Source organism: Parus major, chromosome 3 (assembly GCF_001522545.3).
Source record: "Parus major isolate Abel chromosome 3, Parus_major1.1, whole genome shotgun sequence".
In the NCBI taxonomy this organism is placed as follows: Eukaryota; Metazoa; Chordata; class Aves; order Passeriformes; family Paridae; genus Parus; species Parus major.
The window spans coordinates 109,480,710-109,502,661 of NC_031770.1; the positions used below are offsets into that span (position 1 = coordinate 109,480,710).

At 42.2% G+C, this 21,952-nt stretch overlaps 1 protein-coding gene across 1 annotated transcript in view; it reads right to left on the reverse strand.

The window, feature by feature from the left end:
- PKHD1 (PKHD1 ciliary IPT domain containing fibrocystin/polyductin) overlaps positions 1 to 21,952 on the reverse strand; it is a 245,082-nt gene that overhangs the window by 145,327 nt on the left and 77,803 nt on the right. The window contains exons 37-38 of the mRNA XM_033512946.1: positions 11,248 to 11,398; positions 154 to 366 (exon numbers count right to left, since the gene is read on the reverse strand). Of these exons, the coding sequence (XP_033368837.1) occupies positions 154 to 366; positions 11,248 to 11,398 (364 nt within the window). The remainder of the gene's footprint in view (positions 1 to 153; positions 367 to 11,247; positions 11,399 to 21,952) is intronic.

Sequence of the window (21,952 nt, forward strand, 5' to 3'; positions counted from 1 at the left end):
CAGTGCATTCTATGAGAATCATGACCAAAGTTTTGACAACTTATTTTTCCTCTAAAAACATTTTTTGGGTTTTTTTTTTTGTTGTTGTTGTTTGTTTGTTTTTTCTGTTATTCATTTGTCCTTTGCTTTTGACAACAAAAGAAATGTACTTACCATGAATGGAAAGGGTCCCATTCCTGACTGCCAGGAATTTGACTCCATATGGAAATAAAGGCGGAGAATGGAGGCTTCCATAGAGATAGATGTGTGCTTTGTGATGGAAAGGGGTCTCAGAGGATCCCACCCTGAGCTCTCCTCCATCAGACACCAGGATGTAATGAGCATGCAGTTCTACAGGTCCTGGTCCAGTAAACAGGAGTTTGCCACCTGAAGACAAGAGAAGAACAAAATACAATCATGTATTCACCCAGTCATTCTCTCACAGTCAAAGGAACTGTAAGAGGTAGGTAAACAAAGGGATTTGCAATAAAATTATGAAATTAAGTCTAAAATGTTATTGCATTCTGTGAAATTTCCACCTTGTTCTTTATTTCTCTGTATGGATTTATCAGCACTTTACAGATCTGGTTAATCCAGTACATTTTTTGATTCTACAACAGTCTGCATTCCTAAACTTGAGCAAGGCCAGTCAGCCTGGGCAGACACACCAACCACAGCTGAAGGAAGCTGTGCTTGGAAAATCCCAGTTCTAACTGACTAAGTCACTTAATGTTGAAAAGGGATATTCCTACTTAATTTGTATTATGTTACTTTTTAGATTACAAACTACTTGTGACTGGCAGAGGGGAGAGGAAAACTGCTTTGGAATATAAGAACTGGCAACTTGTTTAGGTCAGTGGTTGATTTATTCCTGCAAACTCTTCCAGCTGGTGTTCAAAACCAGATGCTTCCAAATACAGTGTGAGACACATCCCCCTCTTAGCTGGCTGTGGGTTGTTCTCCCCATCCCATAAAAACCTAATTTTAATCCCTAATTAGAGGTTAGCTTCACCTCAAAACATAAGGTTTCCACTCCTTGCCAACATTTTCCTCCTACTGACTATTACACAGAGAATCACACACACAGTTATTCGTATAACTGGATAAGATTGGCCAGTAATAAAGAACTGGTCTTTGGAATCCTTGTGATATTTGGTCTCAACAACTTCTTGGAGCAATGGATTCTGTGGGTGAAATGCGCAGTGAAAAACCATTCCCACCTTTTTTTTTTTTTTACTCAAGCTCCTCAGTTCTGTCAAATGCCTCCCTTGTTCTGGAGAGCTGGAAATCCCAGTCTGTCACCTCAGGATGGTTTATTCCATATCTCCTTTCATGTTTCCTCTCCTGTGAAGGACACTGTCACTTTCCTCATAATGGATGTGGACAGAGTGGGCTCTCATTCCTTTTGTCACACTGCACATGGGACATGCCTTCCTAGGTCAATCCAGTGTTTCCCAGGAGAGAGTAGGGGAATTCCCCAAGTCTGGAACCTTCACACTTGTTTCAAAGGGTCTGCCACGCTGGGTTTGTGTGAAGCAGCTGATAACTGCACCAGCTCTCCATGGCCAGTTTGCTGCTGGTGGAAGCAGCTTTTTAAGGGTGGTCTCTCTACCTACCACCCAGTGGGCTCTCCTGCCTCACAAATTCTTCCCTGGGAGGGTGGGGAGGTCCTGGCACAGGTTTCCCAGACAAGCTGTGGCTGCTCCACTCAGAAAGTGCTAAAGACCAGGCTGGATGGGGCTTGGAGCAATATGGGATAGTGGAGAGTGTCTGTGCCTGTGGCAGGGGGTGGAAGAAGATCTTCAGATGATCTTTAAGGTCCCTTCCAGCCCAAACCATTCCATGATAACACTACCAATCCTTAGCAAGAAGGGAGATCAGACACCTGGGTTAATTGCAGTATTTAGACAAAAAGAAAAAAAGAAAAAAGGAAAAAAGTTCCAATATAAAAGCAGATTAAGTACTATCTTGATTATTGCTCATCATTGCTCATATTGTGCTTATCCTGATTTCCTTTTTTATTCTCACATGGAGGGGCTTTCCTTGTTTCATTGATTTCTTGAGCTTATAAAAAAGTCTTATAACTTAGTCCTCATTTCTTAGGCTTATTAAAAAAGCAGTATTTGAACAGGGAGCACCCATTAAATATTTTCTTTCCAGATTTCATTGCTTTCCCCAGATTTTTACATAACTTTTTACAGAATATGCTTAATAGAAGAAAGAGATAAATCTCACATTTTCTTTCTTATAACCACTGGGAACCACAGGTTTGCTCTCACAAACACCAACTCTTCTATGTGTAAATTGTCTCTTTCCCTAGACATACTTTTCTATGTGCAAATGTTTTAGTATTGAGCCTTTGTATAGAGTTTTTGCAAATTATACTGCGTGGATTCTGATGAACCAGAACAAATTTCAGCTTGTTTCATGTAAAACAACACAAGATATCTGACTCCAGCAGCAGTTTTAAAGCTCTTGAATGAGACTGGACCTGCTGATTTTAAGAATGTACTCTGAAAGAATATTTAATGTTTTCATTCTATTAACATTATTTGGCAATAAAGGGACTGCTGGTCCATCTTCCTCTTGTGATATAATTTACCATTCTGTTCCTTCCCATACTGAGAAAAGAAATATTTATTAAATACTTTTGCCTTATAGCAGCAGTGTTAATAATTTTATCACCACAATCTATAAATGGAACTGTAAATCACTGTGATTTATTTCACTCCTAACATAAAAAAAGACATCTTCCCTAAGGTCTTTATTGACTTCCTATGCTCTGTTCTCAGTGAAATACAGTCATTTCTATTTCCACTTCTCTTCATACAATTTTTAATGAGTATTTTAATTGCTGCCATGCTGTACCACTGAACCAGGAGGGCTGGTAGACAGTTGTCCTATCCTTTGATTGTAAAATCACAATTCTGTCTCATACAAGATTTCCCAATTTTCAGGCACATATTTCCCATTCAAAATTTTCAAGCTGTTGATCAAAGATTTTCCATCTCTTTTGTGGATTTCTGAGTGTCTGAGAAGCTTGGATGCTGCTGACTGCTCTGTGTGCAAGTACAAACAACAGTCCCACCACATCCCAGGAGCAGCAGGAATTCCAGCAGGATCTGTGAACACCTGGCCTGAAATTTTGACCATTCCAGAGAGAAATCAGAGTCACTGAGGTTGAAAAAGACCTCTAAGATCACAGAGCCCAACCATTAACTCAGCACTGCCAAGTCCACCACTAAACCATGTCTCCGAGCATCAGGTCCACACATTTTTGGAACACTTCCAGGGATGTCCTGAGAAGTCTCTTACACTTCTTGACCTTTCTTTCAGTAATGGAATTCTTCCTAATGCCCAATTTAAACCTCCCCTGGTGCAACATGAACAAGAGAAGCCCTTATTTTAGGAAGGAATTCTTTCCCTGTGAGAGTGCTGAGAAATTAGAGCAGGTTGTCCAGAGAAGCTGTGGCTGCCCCATCCCTGGAATTGTTCAAGGCCAGCTTGGATGGGGCTTTAAGCACCTTGGTCTAGTTTAAGGTGTCCAGTCCACAGCAGGGGGGTTGGAACAAGATGGTTTTTAAAGTTCCTTCCAACCAAACCATTCTATGAGTGTGGGATTTGCTGGATGTGACTCTTTTGCTTTCTCTTAGAAGCAGCAGTCAGACACAAAATTTAACCCTGGGATAGGGGCAGACACCCACACCCATGGTCACTCCACAACGCTGCTGTCCCCTGGACCTTTGCAAAGCTTCTGAAAACCTCCCAGGACAAATCCAAATGGTGCTCAGTCTTTGGGAGAAAATACAGTGGAAAAGTTCAACTGCTGAGGATAAAAGAAGAGCAGCACCACAGAACTGTATTTCAGAACAGAAAGCATTAGGAAGGACTCATTTAACCATTTATCAAGTCTATGTGTAAAACAAACTCTGGCCAAACTTACAAATTCTTCTGGCCAAAAATTGCATATTGTCCCTCTACACCTCTGTGGTTTTTGTTGGGTCAGAATAAATATACAGCTGCTGCTTTACAAGGTTGTCTTCTCCGTTTTTTTAAAAAAGAAAATAAAAGTTATGCTTCCTTCTTTTATTGCACTTGACCCCTTCTCTGAAAGCAGAAAGCAGGAATATTGCTCAACGGAGCCTTTGGCTGTGACCCTCAAATTGTTTGTTATGGCTGCACAGGAAAGCAAAGTCCTACACATGACCTTGAGGGTGATTTTATAAAAATCAATCAACCACTGTTATGATGGCCTCCCCACCAAGAAAAATAAATACAATTAAGCCCATAATCACTTCTGTACAGTAATGTGGAAATTCAATGGGTCTCTTTAGGTGGAGTGAGGGAGAGAGGGGAGAAATATGTTGAGGCTATTTGATACTTTGTGAGAACATCAGAAGCACTATTCTTCTCAATTAACCCAGCAATTAGCCTCCACCTCTGCATGAACAGAAAAGAAATCTTTCTTTATCTGTCTTTACCAAAGGGGGAAAAAAAAGGAGGAAAAGAAAGAATAAAAACAACAAGGCAACTCCACATGTCCCACAGGAGGGAGAAGCAGCCAGACCAAATAATTAAAAAAAAAAAAAAAAGGAATATTAAAGAAAACAAACTTAATAATAAGGAGGGAGGTTAAATCTGCTGAAAGAATAATTACAACACCACTGGTTTTGTGAAAAGAGATTTACCTCCTGAAGTCCCTGGGAAATGGTGAAGGACCTGCTCAAAAGTAAAGGATTTGGAAAGTTGTTTATTAACAATTCTCTCTTTCATGTGTCCTGGACTGACTCATGTAATGCCACAGCCCAGGTATTCAAAACATTAACTATGAAAACAGCCTGCATCATGCACTTCTGAAAAATAAGAAAAAAAAATTAAAAAAAGAACAATGAAACAGAAGATTGGGAAGACTGGAGTTTTTCCTTGCCTCTGTCAAGAAGATTCATACCTGCAGATGTAACAGTTTATATCCCTTCTCAAAAACATCATTTTAAATTTTAAAAAAAAATCTTAAACAGATATACTCATAATAAACAAAAGCAATTTTACTATCTTCCTCTAGGTTGTGATGTAGACTGCTTTAGAGATTTCCTGAAATTGGAGGGAAGCAAAGTCCCCATTGCAAAGAACACCTTTGGCATGGAGACATTTTCTATTATCACCTTTTGAGGCCACACTTTACATTCACTGTCAATATAAGTATATCTTATATAATAATGTCTTTCATAATGAACAGTTCACTAGGGAGATGGGATAAAAGTAACATATTTATATTTAGTTCAACTTCAGATATTCAGTTCCACTTCAAATTTGATTTAATTCTTTATGTAAAGCTGAAAAGCCAGCAAACTACAAGAGGAGTGCTGGATAGTCCCAAGACATTTTTTTTTTTTTTAATAATCAGGTGGTAGAAGAGTATCAACAAAATGTTCTTATATATCACTTCTGTGTCATAAACTTCAGCTAGCAGGAAACTTCCTCTGTGTGGAAGGGGATCTGCAGATTGAAATCTCATCCTCTCGCCTGGGCTGCCTCTTCCCATCACAGTGCAGGGAAGATCTGCTCTGGTTGCTCCATGACCAGGAGTAACTCAGCCCCACAGGTCCAGCTGGCTCTTACCAGCTCCTCTCACTTGGTGTTTCACAACAAAGCCACAGAATTCCCCAACAAACAGCCTCAGGCTCAGGAGTTCTTTTCCTGGCCAGCATCTCTGAGTGGCAAACAGCAGGATGCCTCCACCAGAGCTGGAACAGCTTTGCCTGACCCTGTACAACCAGAAGGCTTTAGTGTGCTGGCAGCCCCCTTCCTGCTCATTCTCCTGCTCCAAGGGTGTCCCTGGTAGCGCCTCCAAACAGGGAAAAAAAACCCAAAGCATCTAAAATCTTGCTGTGTACAGAAAGAAAAATATAGAGTTAATGGGCTTTAGAAAAGACAATTAATTATTTTGTAGATCAGTCACCTGCAGCCTGTTGACATGCTCACAGGACATTCCAATGAGCCATGAAAGTTGTTTGCACCTTGGACCATGGATGAATGAAATGCAAAGGGGAATTTTGTTGTATTGGCCCCTTCCAAAAGGCTGCTCAAACCAAGAGTCCAAAACCCATCCTGCACCTCCCTTCAAATGTTCCTCCACGTTCAAAGCACACAGGTACAGATTAGCTCTGTGTTTCCACCAGGACATCACTAACACACTCAAAAGTTAAGCTTGTATTCCAGCATTTTGTTGGATGGAGGCCTTAATCCCTCCCTGGGAGAGGAATCAGCAGCTGCTTCAGTACTCTCAGACAAAATTCATCTCCCCAGCCTGACAAGCCTTTGTTTTTTGGCTTGCTGTGCTCACAGCCATCTGTTCAGATGGCACGTGCTCCCTTGGAAACTGATCAGCCTCTTCCCTTAGAACTCAGGAGACAAGTAAAAGGCAATTCCAATCAGCATCCCAGGAGGTGCTGCCATAGATGCATCTTCTTCAAAGAAATATTTCTGTTTCTTCAGCTCTTAAGGGGCCTCTGAGATACTTAGCAACACCTGGATGGATGTGGAAAAGGAGAGCTGACTGGGTGGGGAAGAGGTGCAGACACTCCAGGGTGTCTTCTAGCACATCTGACATCATCTAACTGAGGAGCTTCCAGCTTCACCTTCCTTGTGGTGGCATCAGGTAAACACCACCCAGAGCAGTGTAATGAAAACAAAGGTCCTTGGGTGGTCATTTCAAGTCCCCAAGTGACAGACATTCATTAGGTGCACATTTGGAAGTTCTCCCCTGTGAGGGTGGTGAAGTGCTGGCACAGGGTGCCCAGAGAAGCTGTGGCTGCCCCTGGATCCCTGGAAGTGTCCAAGGCCAGGCTGGACGGGGCTTGGAGCAACCTGGGATGTCTCTGCCCGTGGCAGGGGGTGGAATGAAATGAGATTTAGGGTCCATTCCAACCCAAACCATCCTGTGATTCTGTGATTCCCTCCTTCCATGACAGTGATTAGAGGAAAGAGATGGTGCTGCCTGGGCTTTCCTCTCAGTCTTTGCCAAAGCTGTCCTCAGTTCCCTGGCCAGGATTGGCTTCCACAGATCTGCTCCCTCTGAAACATCCCACAGGGGTCCCAGGAGCTGCTGGAGTCACAGCAAATCAATTTAATTGGCAAGTGAGAGTCCTGGGAGTCCAAAGTACATCCTGGAAGCCCATATGGAACACGATGGCAAAAGAAAAATGCAGTCCACACCCAAACATGACCCAGGGTTGGCAGCTGGGGGAGGATCTGAAAAGACATGCTACAAATTCAGGGCCTTAAAACCCTTCCTCCAGGAATGTCCACATCTGTGAGTTGCACTCTACTGAATAACACTGGATCCCTGCAGAAAAATATACTGAAAAATAAAGAACTGATGCCTTTCAGAGTTTTTCATTAAAACAGAGAGGATTTTAAAGCTCTGAGACTAATTATTGAAGGCTCACCGTAACAATGTAGGAAAATATCATGCAGTGACAGAGAGAAATAGAGCCGACTTTTCTTCCTTTTAAATCTCAATTAAAAAATACATTGGATGAAATTTCCCATTAGCTGGTACTATTTGTACATCCCATGTTCTTTCTTTAATTAAAAAACATGCTTATTGCAATACTGCCAGAATCACTTTTACGGTATTTTAATTGTAATGTCTCTGCCTGATTAAAAAAAGAAAATATGAACTGGAAACTGCCTAAAAATAAAAAAAAAGAAAAAAAGTATCACAATGCATATCCCATATGGATTGATCAAAATGGCACAGAAAACACCATAACAAGTACAGGTTCCAACTGTGCCTACTGACAAGGGATTTAAAAATTAGTTTAAAAACTGGTTGATACCATAGAGAAGAAAACACAGGGAAACACTTTTTCATTCTTTCAGTGAATTAAAACCCAATCTTTATCAGCAGTAACTGAAGCACAGTTTATTTGACAACTATTGAAGTAGTGTATCAGTGAATATTTGATGCTTGTTGCTAATAGCATCAAAGAGGAGGAGAAAACAAGCAAAATCAATATCTTTGTTCTCCCTACTCCTAGATTTACTCACAGGATCCATTCTGGCCAAAGTCAAAATGCGGATTACAAGAAACTTAAGATATTCACAGAATCAGAGAATCAAAGGAAGACTGCACATGGCACTCAGTGCTCTGCTATAGTTGACGTGGTGGTATTTGGCCAAAGGCTGGACTCCATGATCTTGGAGGTTTTTTCCCAACCTAAATGATTCTTTAAGTGAAAATGAATATTTTCCAGGGCAAAGATCAAAGCAATCTTCCCTCTTATGCCTACAAGGCTTCCTCAAAACTGCCTTTGCAAGGGCAAGGATCTTCAATTCCACTGAAGTATACTGGGAGTGCCACCCCAAAATTCATCTCCAAGGACCTCCTGAAAGACCAGACACATTTTTGTTTGTTTTGGGGTTTTTTTTTTGTCTCCAAACCTCCCTAGACCACCATAATTTCAAAGGCAACAACACATGTCTGAGGTATCCACCCATCAAACACCAAGTTCCTCCATTGTAAGCCCTGCGCAAAGGAAATTTCCATCTGTCCTGGGTTAGCATAAATATTTCCATACTTGTGATGCTGGGATCACAAAAATAACTGCAATCTGCTGAACATACAGAATTATCCAGTCTATCTATCTTGTATCTCTTCCCCAATCAGTCTTGTCTGAGCTGCTCCACAGCCTGGCTATTAAACTTTCCACTCTCGATAGCCACATTTTCATGCTCTGCTTGTTGAGGAGGATGGAGAAACTGCTGAGACCTTGTGGAAGTGAGCAGAACCCAGCTGCCTAATCCTATTTTTCCATTTTTTTGGCCTCCATATCTTCTGCCCAGACAGTCTGGTCATTCCCAGAATCACTGTATGTTTGGGGCTGCAAATACAACCAAAGAAGGGTCAGTTTAAAGCTGAACGTGAAGTTGATGTCCTTGTTCTAACACTCTTTAAGTAATTCCTGCAATGTTAAAATCACCAAAAAGGAGACAACACAGGGGCAGTATTCAAAAATCCTCATGGTGTCTCAAAAAAGGGAGGATTTCAAGAAATGGGCCTGTAAATGTGTTGGGTTTGTTGGATACAGCACCAGAAAATGGGCAGTGTAGCAGCAGTGGATTCAGTGGTGTCACAGCATTTTTCCATCTACAAAACCTTGTATTTTCAGCTTTAGAGTGCACAACCAGCCTGATGCTGAGTCATGAAAGCCAAAGGGAGCAGAGCTACAATTTAATCCCATTCTCCAGCTCCAACTAAGAAAAGCTCTCCAGGTAGAATGGGAATGGGACATTTCAATTGAAGCAGGTATTTACACTGACCTTAGGGGTTAGGGGTTTACTGCCATGCCCATCTTGCACCTGGGGAAAGTGATGGATTATTTGATGTGCTCATGGAGTTGGTAGCTACTGCTCTGAGGGATCACCTGTGATTCTGTTTGAGTTGGGTGTCTGTAATTCCTGAGATGAACAGGTCTTTGTTGATGTGTGTTTCTATCACTACAGGAGCCTAAACAACTCCCCTGAGCAGGACAGCTTAAAAAAGGGGAAGGGAAGGAAAGATAAATCTCAACCTCATTTCTAAGTAGATCTCAGCATGTCTTGATTCCAAATCTAACCAAGGTCACACAGCCAGGAAACCTGTGGTAGTGCTGGTGGATGCAACATGCAACTTCACAAAGCTCAGATAAAAAATTCCTGCAGGTTATAATTCTAAAATGTTTTGTCCCTCTGTTTGGCATGTAACAATGGAGAACATAATCACATCTAGAATATTCTAATGCTGCTTTTCTAACTGAATTGACATTAAAAACCAGGCTTCTTGGAAAACACGATAAAGAGGAGGAATGATTTGAATGTCAGATGAGCCAAAGCCATAAAGATACTACTCCAGACTTCATGAAATTCAATCAGAGCTCTGGTAGCTTCATGAGGGCTGACTCATAGATCAAATGAACCTTTGAATAGGTCCAAAGTTCAGAGGGTTCCTGCTCCAATATTTTGCCCCAATTCTTCACAAAGTCAGCAACTGAGTTCCAAAATCTTCATCCAGATTTGCAGCCAAAAGAAATCTGGTGTTCTGACTTGTCTCCTCTAAAATATGACATAATCACAACGAGATTAAAAAGACTCTTGAATCATTGATTTAGAATTTTCACTGGGGAAAAAAATTGTACCAAAGAGTTTCACCTTTTTTTAATCACAGTTGATTTTTAATCTTGTTTTTAAATAGGAATGAAGCCTGATGTAGCAATTCTTGAAAACCTCTGAGCCTAGACTGAGCAAGTTCAATCATTTCTGGAAATGTTTTCATGATAGGGATAAACTTGTAAACTTTTTTCTTTATCAAATTACCATTCAAATTTAAAATAAAATATAATTGTCAAATGCATGAGTTTTACCATCATCTTAACGAAAAACTAGTACCTTTAATATCATTTTAGTATGAAAGTAATTTTACCAGCAACAATCCTGGTCTTTAAACATATGAAATACCCTAATTTCATTTTTTGAGCTCTATTTCAGTGGTGGCTTAACTCTGAGCAAGCAACTTCACCAGCACAGCTCATTCCCTCAATACCAGGCATGCATACAGCAGTTTCCACAGTCAAGACCTAACTTCCAGGGGGGAAGATTTCTGGCATGAAATTACAAGTCCTTTAAATTCTTACTTTGAACTCTCACCCACAGAGACATGTGTGTCTCTCACTCTTATTCTGGGTCTATATATGGGTACATAAACCCAGCAAATCCAGGGTTTCCCACTAGAACTGTGCTCAGTTTTTTACTTACTGCCCACCAGCTGTGCTCTAGGATTTAGGATTATTTATTGCATTTGATAGTTGTGACCTGAAATGCTATAATGTCAATAATTTTGTAAAGGTGTTTGTGACACACCTGCCCCAAAGATGCCAAACAGAACAGAGCAGATTTTTGTTTCTAGTGATGCAATTATCACTGAACACTGCCCAGGACAGCAGCAATGTTTATAGGTTGGGGAAAGAAAAAAGGTAAAAAAAAAAAAGGTCTTTTTGCTTATGCTTTCATTATGCCTCAAACAGCATAAACAATTCCTTCCACACACAGCATATTTAAATTCTTGCCCTGTCCCACATCCCTGCCCCCTTGCATCTGCTGAGAGCAGGCTCAGCCTGCACAACCAGGTGTCTCCTGTGATGCTGGAGCTGAGGAACGGAAGGAGAGATCAGAGCCATGAAAATCCCCGTCCCTGGAGGAGCAAGGGCGCCGAACCCCCCTCCTGCAGACCTTTGAGTTGCAGCAGGTTGAGGATGCTCGTGGTGGTCCCCAAGAGCAGGGTCCGACCTTCTTCTATCGTGACGTTATCGCCATCTCGCGGCTGGTGGCCAGCAGGCCAGCTGGAGTCCTCGTCCCACCGGCCACAGAACTGGAGGGCAAGCTGGAAAGAGAAAGGTCCAGAGAAGTTCAAACCACTCTCCTTCCCACCTTTCAAGAGTCCAGGTAGCTCAGAGCACAGAAGAGGTGTCCAGCGTGGCACTGGCATCTCCTCCACTGTGCTCTGGGCAATCTGACTTCCACAGGGACCCTGTGTAAGGCAAAGGAATAGAAGGATTTGGGCATTGGAGAGGCTCTTGGCCTTCAGGAGTGCCTGTCACAGTTTGGGGGTTGCCCCTTGTCTCGTTCTGGTCTGGGGATGGAGGGATTTGCTGCAGGTCTGGCTGCAGAGCGACCCCAGGTTTCCTGGTGTGTGTCTCTCTCTGCCTCCCGAGAAGCAGAACTGCACTGCTGTTTCCTGGCAATGTCATAGAAAATAGCCTGAAGAGCTTAGAATTAAAACATCCTGCTGGATGGGCAGTATTTTGCTTTAGAGGGGTTTTTTGGTTGTTTTTTTCCCAAGGGCTCTCCTGTTGCTCATCCTCATTTAGACAGACATTCCTTCTCTCAAATACCTTTTAGCTTCCTCAGCTTATCTGGTGTTATTATTGCCTCTTCTTTGAGGGTGAGCACAGCAATTCCAAATAAAGCCCTGAATAACTTGGAAACTGCTATTAGACTGACTCATGACGTGCAGTAGCAAATGATGCCAGAGTTTAAAGGTTCCTCCTCACCTCTAAACTTCAAGCACGTACTTTGTAGTGAAGGTTTTATAGAATCACAAAATTGTTTGGGTTGGAACTGTTTCATTTCATCCCCCTGCCATGGGCAGTGACACCTCCCACTAGACCAGGTTGTTTAGGGCCCTGAGGGGTGAATTTCTTGAAGAAGGTGTGAATATTTTTGCCTGGGCATGTGTGCACAAGTGTGGATATAGAAATCCAAAATATATTGTTTGGTCTCATATGTGAACCAGCAAGAACATCCTCAATCCATCTGAGGCTGGGGGGGAACCAGACATGGAAATGTTTGTGGTCCTCACTGGGCTGTGCTAATCCAAAACAGCAGTGGAAAGAATAACCTCAAGACAAAAGCAAAACAGAGTTACTCCATTTTCAAGCAGAGCACATCGAGCGCATTAAAGCTTTTGCCAGGGAGCTGCAGTTGAGGTGAGTCAATAATGGGAGTGTTATGATCGTTGTTCTCTTTTACTGTGCTGCTCTCAGGTTTAGTTTTATGTGCCTGATGTTTTATAGAGTATTTCCCATAGCTCTGCACCTGAGTTTCCAGTGGAAGGTGTCCCTGCCCATGGATCTCCAGATGAGCTTTAAGGTCTTTCCAACCCAAACCACTCTGTCATTGTACAATTCAAATTATTTACACCAGGGAATGAGTGATAAATGAAACACCTGGTTGATATCCACCCTGGCTGGATGCTGGGATTTTCTACATCCATTCTATGATTTCTCTACAAAGGGAATTAACTTGGTTCAGTTCAGACTGAAGCCTGGAACTGCATTAACACACAGGCAGTGAAAAATTCTTGGGAGCTAAAACTCTGGTGTCAGAGGAAGTGAATCATTTCATCATCAAAAAAGTAAAATTATTACAGTTGCTACGTGTAGTAGGACAAGTTTAATTTTCATTAGTTGTAAACATATATATATATATATATATAGTTCAGAGATTTCAGACAAATTTGCAGCTGAAAGGATAGATGCCTTTACCACTATCCTCCCAGAGAGGCTGTGAATTACTCTTCATTGACAATACTATGAAGCAGGTTGTATAAAATATACAACAGATCCACTGAAAAACAGCTAATTAAACTCGTTTTTATCTCAGAGGAGGGTACAGTTCATAGAAAACTGCATACACTGCTTATCAAGCCAACCATAGCATAAAATTACAAATTCCATAAATTCCTGTCTGGCACAAATGCTGCCAATGCCACCAGCACAGCACTGGGGGAGGCAGCTGTGAAACGGTGGGATCCAGAGGAACATTTGGTTGAGGAGGTTTGCTGAATGCCTCTGAGTCACTCTGACCCTCTGAAATCACTTAGAACCTTCCCAGTACCTCTGATGGGCAAGCAAGGCTGTAAGGAATGTACCAGACCTCGCCAGCACTTAGTGAGATGTTGATAGAAGCCCTGCAAGAGTTAAGAAGAATAAATTCCTCGTCTGAATTTGACCTTTTTGTTTTTCTTTTAAGATGGTAAATAAGGATTTCTAGCTAGAAAACACTCTAGTTCTCAATTTAAGCTTCTCTCTACCTAGCATCAGTGCTTGAGCTTGATTGGTGCTGTCACCTCTTAGAGGACTCAATATCTGTTCAGTTCTACCAAAACCACCTGGCACAAAAATCTCTGTGTTCATCTGCGACAGTGGAATCACAGAATCCTGGAATCACAGAATCACAGGATGGTTTGGGTTGGAAGTTAAAGATCATCTCATTCCTCCTGCCATGGGCAGGGACACCTTCCACTATCCCAGGTTGCTCCAAGCCCTGTCCAGCCTGACCTTGGACACTTCCAGGGATCCAGGGGCAGCCACAGCTTCTCTGGGCACCCTGTGCCAGGGCCTGCCCACCCTCACAGAGGGAGAAAATCTGTTAATCATGGTCATAAAATTCTGTTTTTCCACACAGTCCATACCTAAAAGTTTCCAGTGACAAAATGCCTGGCTTAGTGCACTGTCATGTGCACCACCTGCCTGTGTGTCTTTCAAGTGATTTCTGATTTGTACTTCTTCTTTATAAATAAATTTATAAATAAAATTAACTATTTAATTAGCTAATAACACAAGACCAAGAGCTGTTTATAATCACTGGTACTATCTTTGCATTACCACAGGGAGAATAAATCCAAAAAATCTGTTTTAGGAGGAGAAAAGGGGGTTTGCTAAAGGAACATACTTTAAATTACCACAGCACAGAGGAATGCACTGCGGGGTTAGAGGGAAGGCAGCTCTGTAGGGATTGAGGAAAGACATCAAACTATTTTGTTGTGACTCTCCTCTTGCAGTCCTGCACCTTCCTGAAGATGAAAGAGCACCTCCTTAAGATCTTTGAGAAAAGAGGGTGTGGTCTAATGCAAGTTTTGAGAAAGGGACACCTGCCCTGAACCACCAGTACGATTTTCCTCGACTTAGTGAATCCCATATGATTATCCTCCCTGATTTCTGGGAGAAAAGTACTGTGTAATCTCCATCTGCAACAGAATTCTTAAGTTCCTTCGCTGAAGGATGGTGGTGTTTATATCCAGTTCCATTTAAGCAGCCCATGGTAAAATGACATGAACAAATATAAAAACTAATTTCACATCTCTGATTACACAGGGCGGGTGACAGTGCCACAACATCCCTCTCACTAGTCTTTTTCAGACAAGCAAAACTCTTCCTTTTTCTCATTTTTCCCTACCTGACACCCTGTATTTGACCTCTGGAGTTTAATTGAAATACTTCTCAGTAAGCCTGAAGAGCAGCAGCAGCTGCAGGTGCCAGGGTGGTGGCTGAGTGCCCATCCCACATTGAATGAACCAGAAGGAACCTGCAGAGCCAAAGAAAGCTGTGTCTCAGCCACTGGTGCTGGGCATTTTCCTCCTGTGCTTTTTCCAGCTTCAGGAGGAATGGCAGGGGGCTGGAAAGTCAGGCTGGGAGAGAGAGGAGCTGGCATAAAACAAGCCCTGAGCTGTGAAGCTGAAGCTGGCTGGCAGCAGCTGCTGCAGTGAGATGGCAGCTCCACGCTCTGGCTTCAGTGTGTACCAGAGCTGGAAAGATGATTTGGAGGAAACAGAGCTTATGAGACCATAACATCTCTGCAGCCATCTGTGTCTGTGTCAGAGCTCACACTTGAACGTGGCCAGTTTCAATGAGGTCTAACAGGAGAGGCAAGACAACAAAGATGCTGCAATCCTGAAAGGTTTGTGACAATCAAATGATAAATTGGAGCATGAGTTTCTTCTGGTTGTATATTTTATACAAGGTATTGAGTTAAATAAACAATTATAACCTGAAATGAACATGTAAAATCATCTCCCAGTCTGTTGCAGGATGTGCCCTCACATGACATATCCATAGGAAACCCACACTGGCAACATTTCACATTTTGAATCCAGCACAGCAAACAGCATTAATCCAGTAGGGAGCCAAACCTGCAAAATAGGGGCAGAAACCTCCTGTGGGTGGGAAATCAAAAGTACTGGGAATCCCTAAGAAACCCCAGTTGTTTTTCCTGGGGCACCAAAGAGCAGAAAGGGCTGGGAAGGGATCTGACCTGAAAATTCAATGAATAGAGTCCTGCAAGTGCTTTCCAGCTCTGACATCCATTTGGAAAGTGTCATGCACACAGCAAAAGGGAAAGGTTTGTTTTTCCAGAGGGAATTTGGGCACTGGAAGAGGCACCCCAGGTAAGAGCCCCACGTTCAAAAGCATTTGGACAAAGCTCTCAGGCACATGATGGGATTTTTGGGGTGTCCTGTGAGGACACCTCAATGATCCTTGTGGGTCCCTCCCAACTCAGAATATTCTGGGATTCTGTGCACAACTCACATCAAGCCCAAACCTTGTGTACCAGGCCATAGCTTGTTATAACACAGGTTAATTTTGGGGGGTATCAACTCCTTCCCAATCGTATCTTCAAAATAATTAATGAATTATGTAAAAGTAAAATAACATTTTTGTAGCATACAATAAAAGACACACAATCTCTTTGCAATTCAGAACCTCACCCCCTTTCCTGCCTACTGTACTTTTTCTTTTTTTTTTTTTTTTCCAGGCATATTTCTTTCCATTTTATGTGTTTTAGATGCTGTTGTTGTCAGCCAGACTGGCACTGCCTTTCTGTCAGACTTTGGGGACACAATCTCAGGATCAGTTTGTCAGCTTGTGCCTGTGACTTCCAGGGCTCAGAAACAGCAGCAGTGACTGCAACAACTGAATAAATAACTGTGAAAAACTTGCATTTCCACCCAGGCTGGTAAACAATTCACAAATGGGAAGGACACCAAAATGCAGGATTTGGGCTTTAAAGAGTTGATGAATTCCTGTTTAGACACACAATAGATAATTTGATCACACTTTGGGATAACTTAACAATTTCTGTAGTTAAGTGGGGTTTGTTTAGAGTACAGTCCCCCAAAAAAAACTGCAACAGCAAGTACAGGCAGAAAGATAAGAGCTTTCATCCTCTCATCAGAAAATAAATTTTAAAAGCAAGAAGCAGTGAGGTAGTTAAACACAGACCCTTCCTGCTGTGCTCACTATTCTCCCTTCTTCCCTAGATTTTAAGGAGAAATTCTTTACTGTGAGGCCCTGGCTCAGGTTTGCTAGAGGAGCTGTGGCTGCCCCTGGATCCATGGAAATGTCCAAGGCCAGGCTGGACAGGCTTGGAGCAACCTGGGATAGTGGAAGGTGTCCCTGCCCTTGGAAAGGGTTTTGAAAGAATATGTTCTTTGATGTCACTCCCAACCCACACCATCCCATGACTGCAGGCTGTGGGTTCCAGCTGAGGGTTACCTGTGACATGGGCACAGGGAGAAACCTGAAGGCAGGAGGGTTTTCCACCCCCAGTTTTATCCTTTCCCCCAGACCCAGCTGACGGGACAGGGAGCACAGTGTGGTTCCTGCAATCCTTAGCAGGAGGAAGTTTCCCCTGTCCCAGCGAGCACATCCATGAATGAACAAAGGTTTGGAGTGCTGCCCACGCAGCAGAGATTGACACCCACGAGAGCAGCCTTTCCTTGGAGCTGACAGATTGCCATTTAACCAGCGAGTACAGAGAGCAAGTGTTCCTGTCCTCAGTCACCACGGAGAGACAAGGTTAACATTCCAAGTGATGGAGTGCAGCGCAGGTTTCCCCACGCCACACACCCAGGACTCCACACCACATTTGAAAACACTTTAATTTCAGTGATGGATACAGGGGAGCTCACTTTCCAGGCTGTGAACTCTTAGCAGCTCCTCAGTTTAATATATCATGAAAAGATTTACGCCCCCTCACCCAACTCCCATCCACCTGAAGGGAAGAAAAACATACATTTGGAGGAGACAAAAGAGGAAGGGAGGTATTTTATTATACTAGATGTCTTTTACAAGGGAAGTATTTTCAGCCATCTGCTCTAATTATTCCTCCTGTATTGGCCACCATCTTCATGCAACAATAGAAATAATTATCTCCTCAAGGGCAGAAAAAAAATATTTACAGAAACAAACAAAAGTTGATTATCTTTAGCTCCTAGGGAAAAAAAGAAACAAGCTACTTCTTAATGAAGGAGCAATTAGGAAGGTGGGTAGAACATCTATAATTAAACCAGACAAATTGGTGCAGGCTCCTCCCTCCTACACATACTTGAAAGGGATGCAAATGCAAGTTATTTGCTACAGTCAGTAGAATTAACAAGCAAAATGCTGCCCAGTGCCCAAAGAAGCTGAACCTGTCTCTTGGCATCATTCCCTGCCTCTCCTGCTTTTCACACCTCTAACCCTTTGCCAAAGTAACTGAAATATACTCACCACAACTGTAAAGCTATGGAATTTCAATTGGCATGGGGAGGTCTTCCTCTGTGGAACAGCATCCCCAAGACAATTACAGCATTCTCATTCATCCTGTTCGTTAAGAGCAGCCTCCTGCCTGCACTGCACCACGCAGTGTAAAAGTGCTTTTACTGTAGAAACCAAAACCAGAGCACTTTTGCAACTGTCTTTTCACTCCCTGCAGTGTATAAGGATTTTTCTCACTGAGAGAGTGAAGGCATATATACAGCTTTGTGGGAAAGATGGAATGGGGCCATCCCAAAGAGAACAGAAAATATCTTATGCTGTAAAAAAAAACCAAGTGTAAAGCAGAAAAAAAAATAATAATAAAAAAATAAAAGAATTCTCTCTACTAAGAGAAAAGCACAATGCCTCATTTTTTAGACCAATATATGAACTTTGACTTCCAGAAATAAATTAGTAGAATTTAATTCTATGTGCTATGAAATCAATGAATGGCCAGACTGAAGCTGCTGATCAGGGAAGTGGTGGGATCATCCCTGGAAGTGTTCAGAAAACACAAAGATGTGACACTTGGGGGCATGGCTTAGTGCTGGAGCTGGCAGTGCTGGGGGAATGGTTGGACCTGATGATCTTGGAGATCTTTTCTAATGGAAAATTATTCTATGATTTTTAAGGCTGAATTTCCCAAGGATTCTTCAAGAAGTCTCAGGACAGAAGGTATCACCTAATGCTCATTACAGGTGCAAACACCAACCAGGAAAGAGCTGCAAAGCTGCACACTGGGAACACTTCTTTAGGCAAACCCTGACTAGCCTCCATTCCAAAAAATCCAATTAAAAAAAAATATAAAAATAAAAATAATTTTTTTTTAAAAAGAAAGACAAACCAGAGATTAATAATTGTCATTATTTGTAGGGTTTCTCCTGACCATCCAGCAATTCCAGAGAAGCTGTCTTCAAATATTTAAGTAACCTGTACAGAGTTTCTTAGGAAATCAGAGTGCCAAATTAGTCTAGTAGATCCTAAAATGTGCTCAGCAACTCCATTAAAGATTTTTATTCATGTGCACATCCCTTCAGTGTTCCAAATTTGTCGTTGATTGAGGCATTTCCAAGCTGGATGTGAGGGAGAAGAAAGTAAGAGAGAAAGGAGAACCCCTGGAAAAGTTTGAAATTAAAAATCTCTCATCCTCTCAATGAAAGCATCACATTCAACTTCATCACTTCTATTTCATAGAACCATGGAATATCCAGAGTTGGAAGGGTGCCACAAAGATCTGAGTCCAATTTCTGGCCCTGCTCAGAACACCCCAAAAATCCCATTCCTGGGTAACCGGATCAGACACTGGTAACCAAACTGGGCAGCAAATGTAGAGAGACAATGGGACTATCTTATTCTGGTTTCTGAAATAAATGTGTCCAAAAACTGCAGAAATTGTGGTGCTCAACTCAAAAGTCACTAAGGAAGTAGCCTTAGACACACTCAAAAAACAAACAAATAAATAACAACCCTCCAGAACAAAAACAAATAAACAAAACCAACAAAATCAACAAAAACAAAAGCAGGAGAAGGCAAGGTACCTAGAGAACTATACACTGTGAAAAAATTAATCATTTATGACAAAAGATAACATTATCCCCAGGAAGACTGGAAGGAACTGTAGCTATGAATAAACCAAGGATGGAAACGAGCAGAACAATTCTGAATAAACCTGTGTGGAGAGACTGGAACAGAGACAGTAGAGAGACCAAACTCAGTTTTCCTGTATGACTTAACATTCCTGACATGACTGCCTGGGACAGAACAAGCCAGGAACACAACCCAACAAACCATTTCCAAGGCCATAAGGTGATATTTTTATCACAATCTGCATCATCTGCTGCTGTGTAACTTCTCATTACCCACTATTCCAGCTTTAAAATGCAGGTGGGATTATCCCACCAAGCCCCTCTTCAATTACTCCCAGAAGTGTTGATGCAGCAAGGATCAGGGCTGGGTTCCTGGCTGGACATGTGATGCACTGTCCAATATCTTTATTTCTAACTGAGACTTAGCTTGTATCCCCAGTTAAAAGGAAAGGAGTATTTTTTCCCTTTTTCTTATTTAATTTTAGCTGTCCTGCAGAAATCTCTCTGACTTCTGTTGAGTTGCACAGGCACAAGAAGGGAAGAATCTGGCTGGGCATGTTCTCTATGGGACTGATGAATGGCTCTAGTCTCTACCAAACTATTAGAGGATAAATCTGTTTACACACAAAAAATTGACCTGGGCTGGTGAGGTGGGACTAGAACCAGGAAACTGGCACGTCCCAGAGGTAAAAATACATTTGCAGCCAAGAGCATTAGTAACTCAAGACCATAAACAAGCCGCAGCATCATTAATTACTCAGACAGGGGCAGCTGCAGAAGCAGTGAGAAGACCCAAAAGCCAACTGTAAATAGTTCATAGAGCTGATTAGTTCAGGAAAAAAATGAGTGGTCAGTTTTGGAGGTCAAAGGCCATGGCAAAAGTCAGTCTCAAGCCAGTCTGTAACTGGACAATGGCATGAGAAACAGCTTAATTCCTGTTTAAAAAAAAATAAATAACTCAAAGAAAAAAAAAAACCAGCAAAGCCGCTTAGAAAACAACCACAAAAAAAAAAAAGGTATATTCAGCAGGGGAGTAATCACTGCAATTTTGAAGCACAGAAGGTAAGGCTCCTTGCTCCAGAAGTATTTAATTAAGGAGACGGAGGATTAGTTAAATCTAATGGTGCTTTTATAGGGAGGGTACTGAAAAGGCATCACTGCTGTCAGGGGGGCTTGTCCCAGGTATAGATGAGCCATCTTTGCACACACAGGCAACAAAACTCACCCAAACTCCATGTAAAATACCAGGTAATGGAGGAATATGAACCATCAATCCACTTCCTAATTAAACAAACCATGAGACCTCTGGGAAGGTCTCTTTGCCACACTCACACAAGGACCAAAGTGTTGTTCTTGGGTCTCTCAGGGTCATGGTGAGAAGATGAGCCTAAAATCATAAATCTAAATTTCAAATATTAAAGAAAACACCCCAGGAAGCAGAGGTGTTGTCTTGGAGCATGTGAAGAGCTTTGTTTCATGGAATGTGTATTTCTGCCTGGTAACTCCTCCCCAAAGCTCATTTACAGCATGATATCCAGAGACAGATTATTTACTGCAGTGGAAATTATCCTAGTGCAGAGTTTTAAGCCCAACTTGCTGAAAATCCTGTGAGTGTAAACACATTAAGGAATTCAGTGCAACTTTCCAGTTTAGATACAGCAGGACTAGTTTTCCTTTCCAGAGCACTGTTAGAGGGCACACATAATTTACACATCTCTAAGCCAGCCATTTCACAAAGTACAGAGGCTTCTGAGACAAATTAAAACCAGCAATTTAATGGTAATGAGAAAATTACAGCATCAAGTTGTTTACACAAGCAGGATAACCAAGCCTGGTGACTGTGGCAGCCTTTGCACTGTGCAAATATTGTCTCCCAATTGAATGATCTTGAGTTACACTAACTAATCTGAGAGCAAATATTGCAAATGCAAAGATTAGCTCAACAATTTGCTGACCACCTGCAGGAAAAGTAACCAAATTATGTCCTTATGTGGCAGCGAGCAGGATTTCTGAATGGGTGCTATAGTAAATGGGGTGGGAGGAGTGAGGCTCATCCACCCCAACAGTGCCAGAGAGAGCTGATGATGGTTATTTTTTATCAGGCAGGAAGATAAACAGAATCACAGAGCAGTTTGGGATGGAAGGGACCTCTGGAGATCATCTAGTCCTACCCCTGCCAAGGGTCACCCAGAGCAGGGGACACAGGAACACCTCCAGGTGGGTTTGGAATGTCTCCAGAGAGGGAACTCCACACCCTCCCTGAGCAGCTGTTCCAGTGCTCTGACACCCTCAGTGTAAAGAAGTTCTTCCTCAATCTGAGGTGGAATTCCTTGTGCTTCAGAACCCCTTGCAAGAGTCCCAAGTCAGCTGTGAAGGTCAGGGTACCGGTGTGGGATCCAGCCCCTGACTTTCCCACAGCTCCCATGGAAGCATAGGGAACACAGGTGAGCTGCTTCACAAACCATCTCCACTGCAAACCTGGCTCGCAGGGGG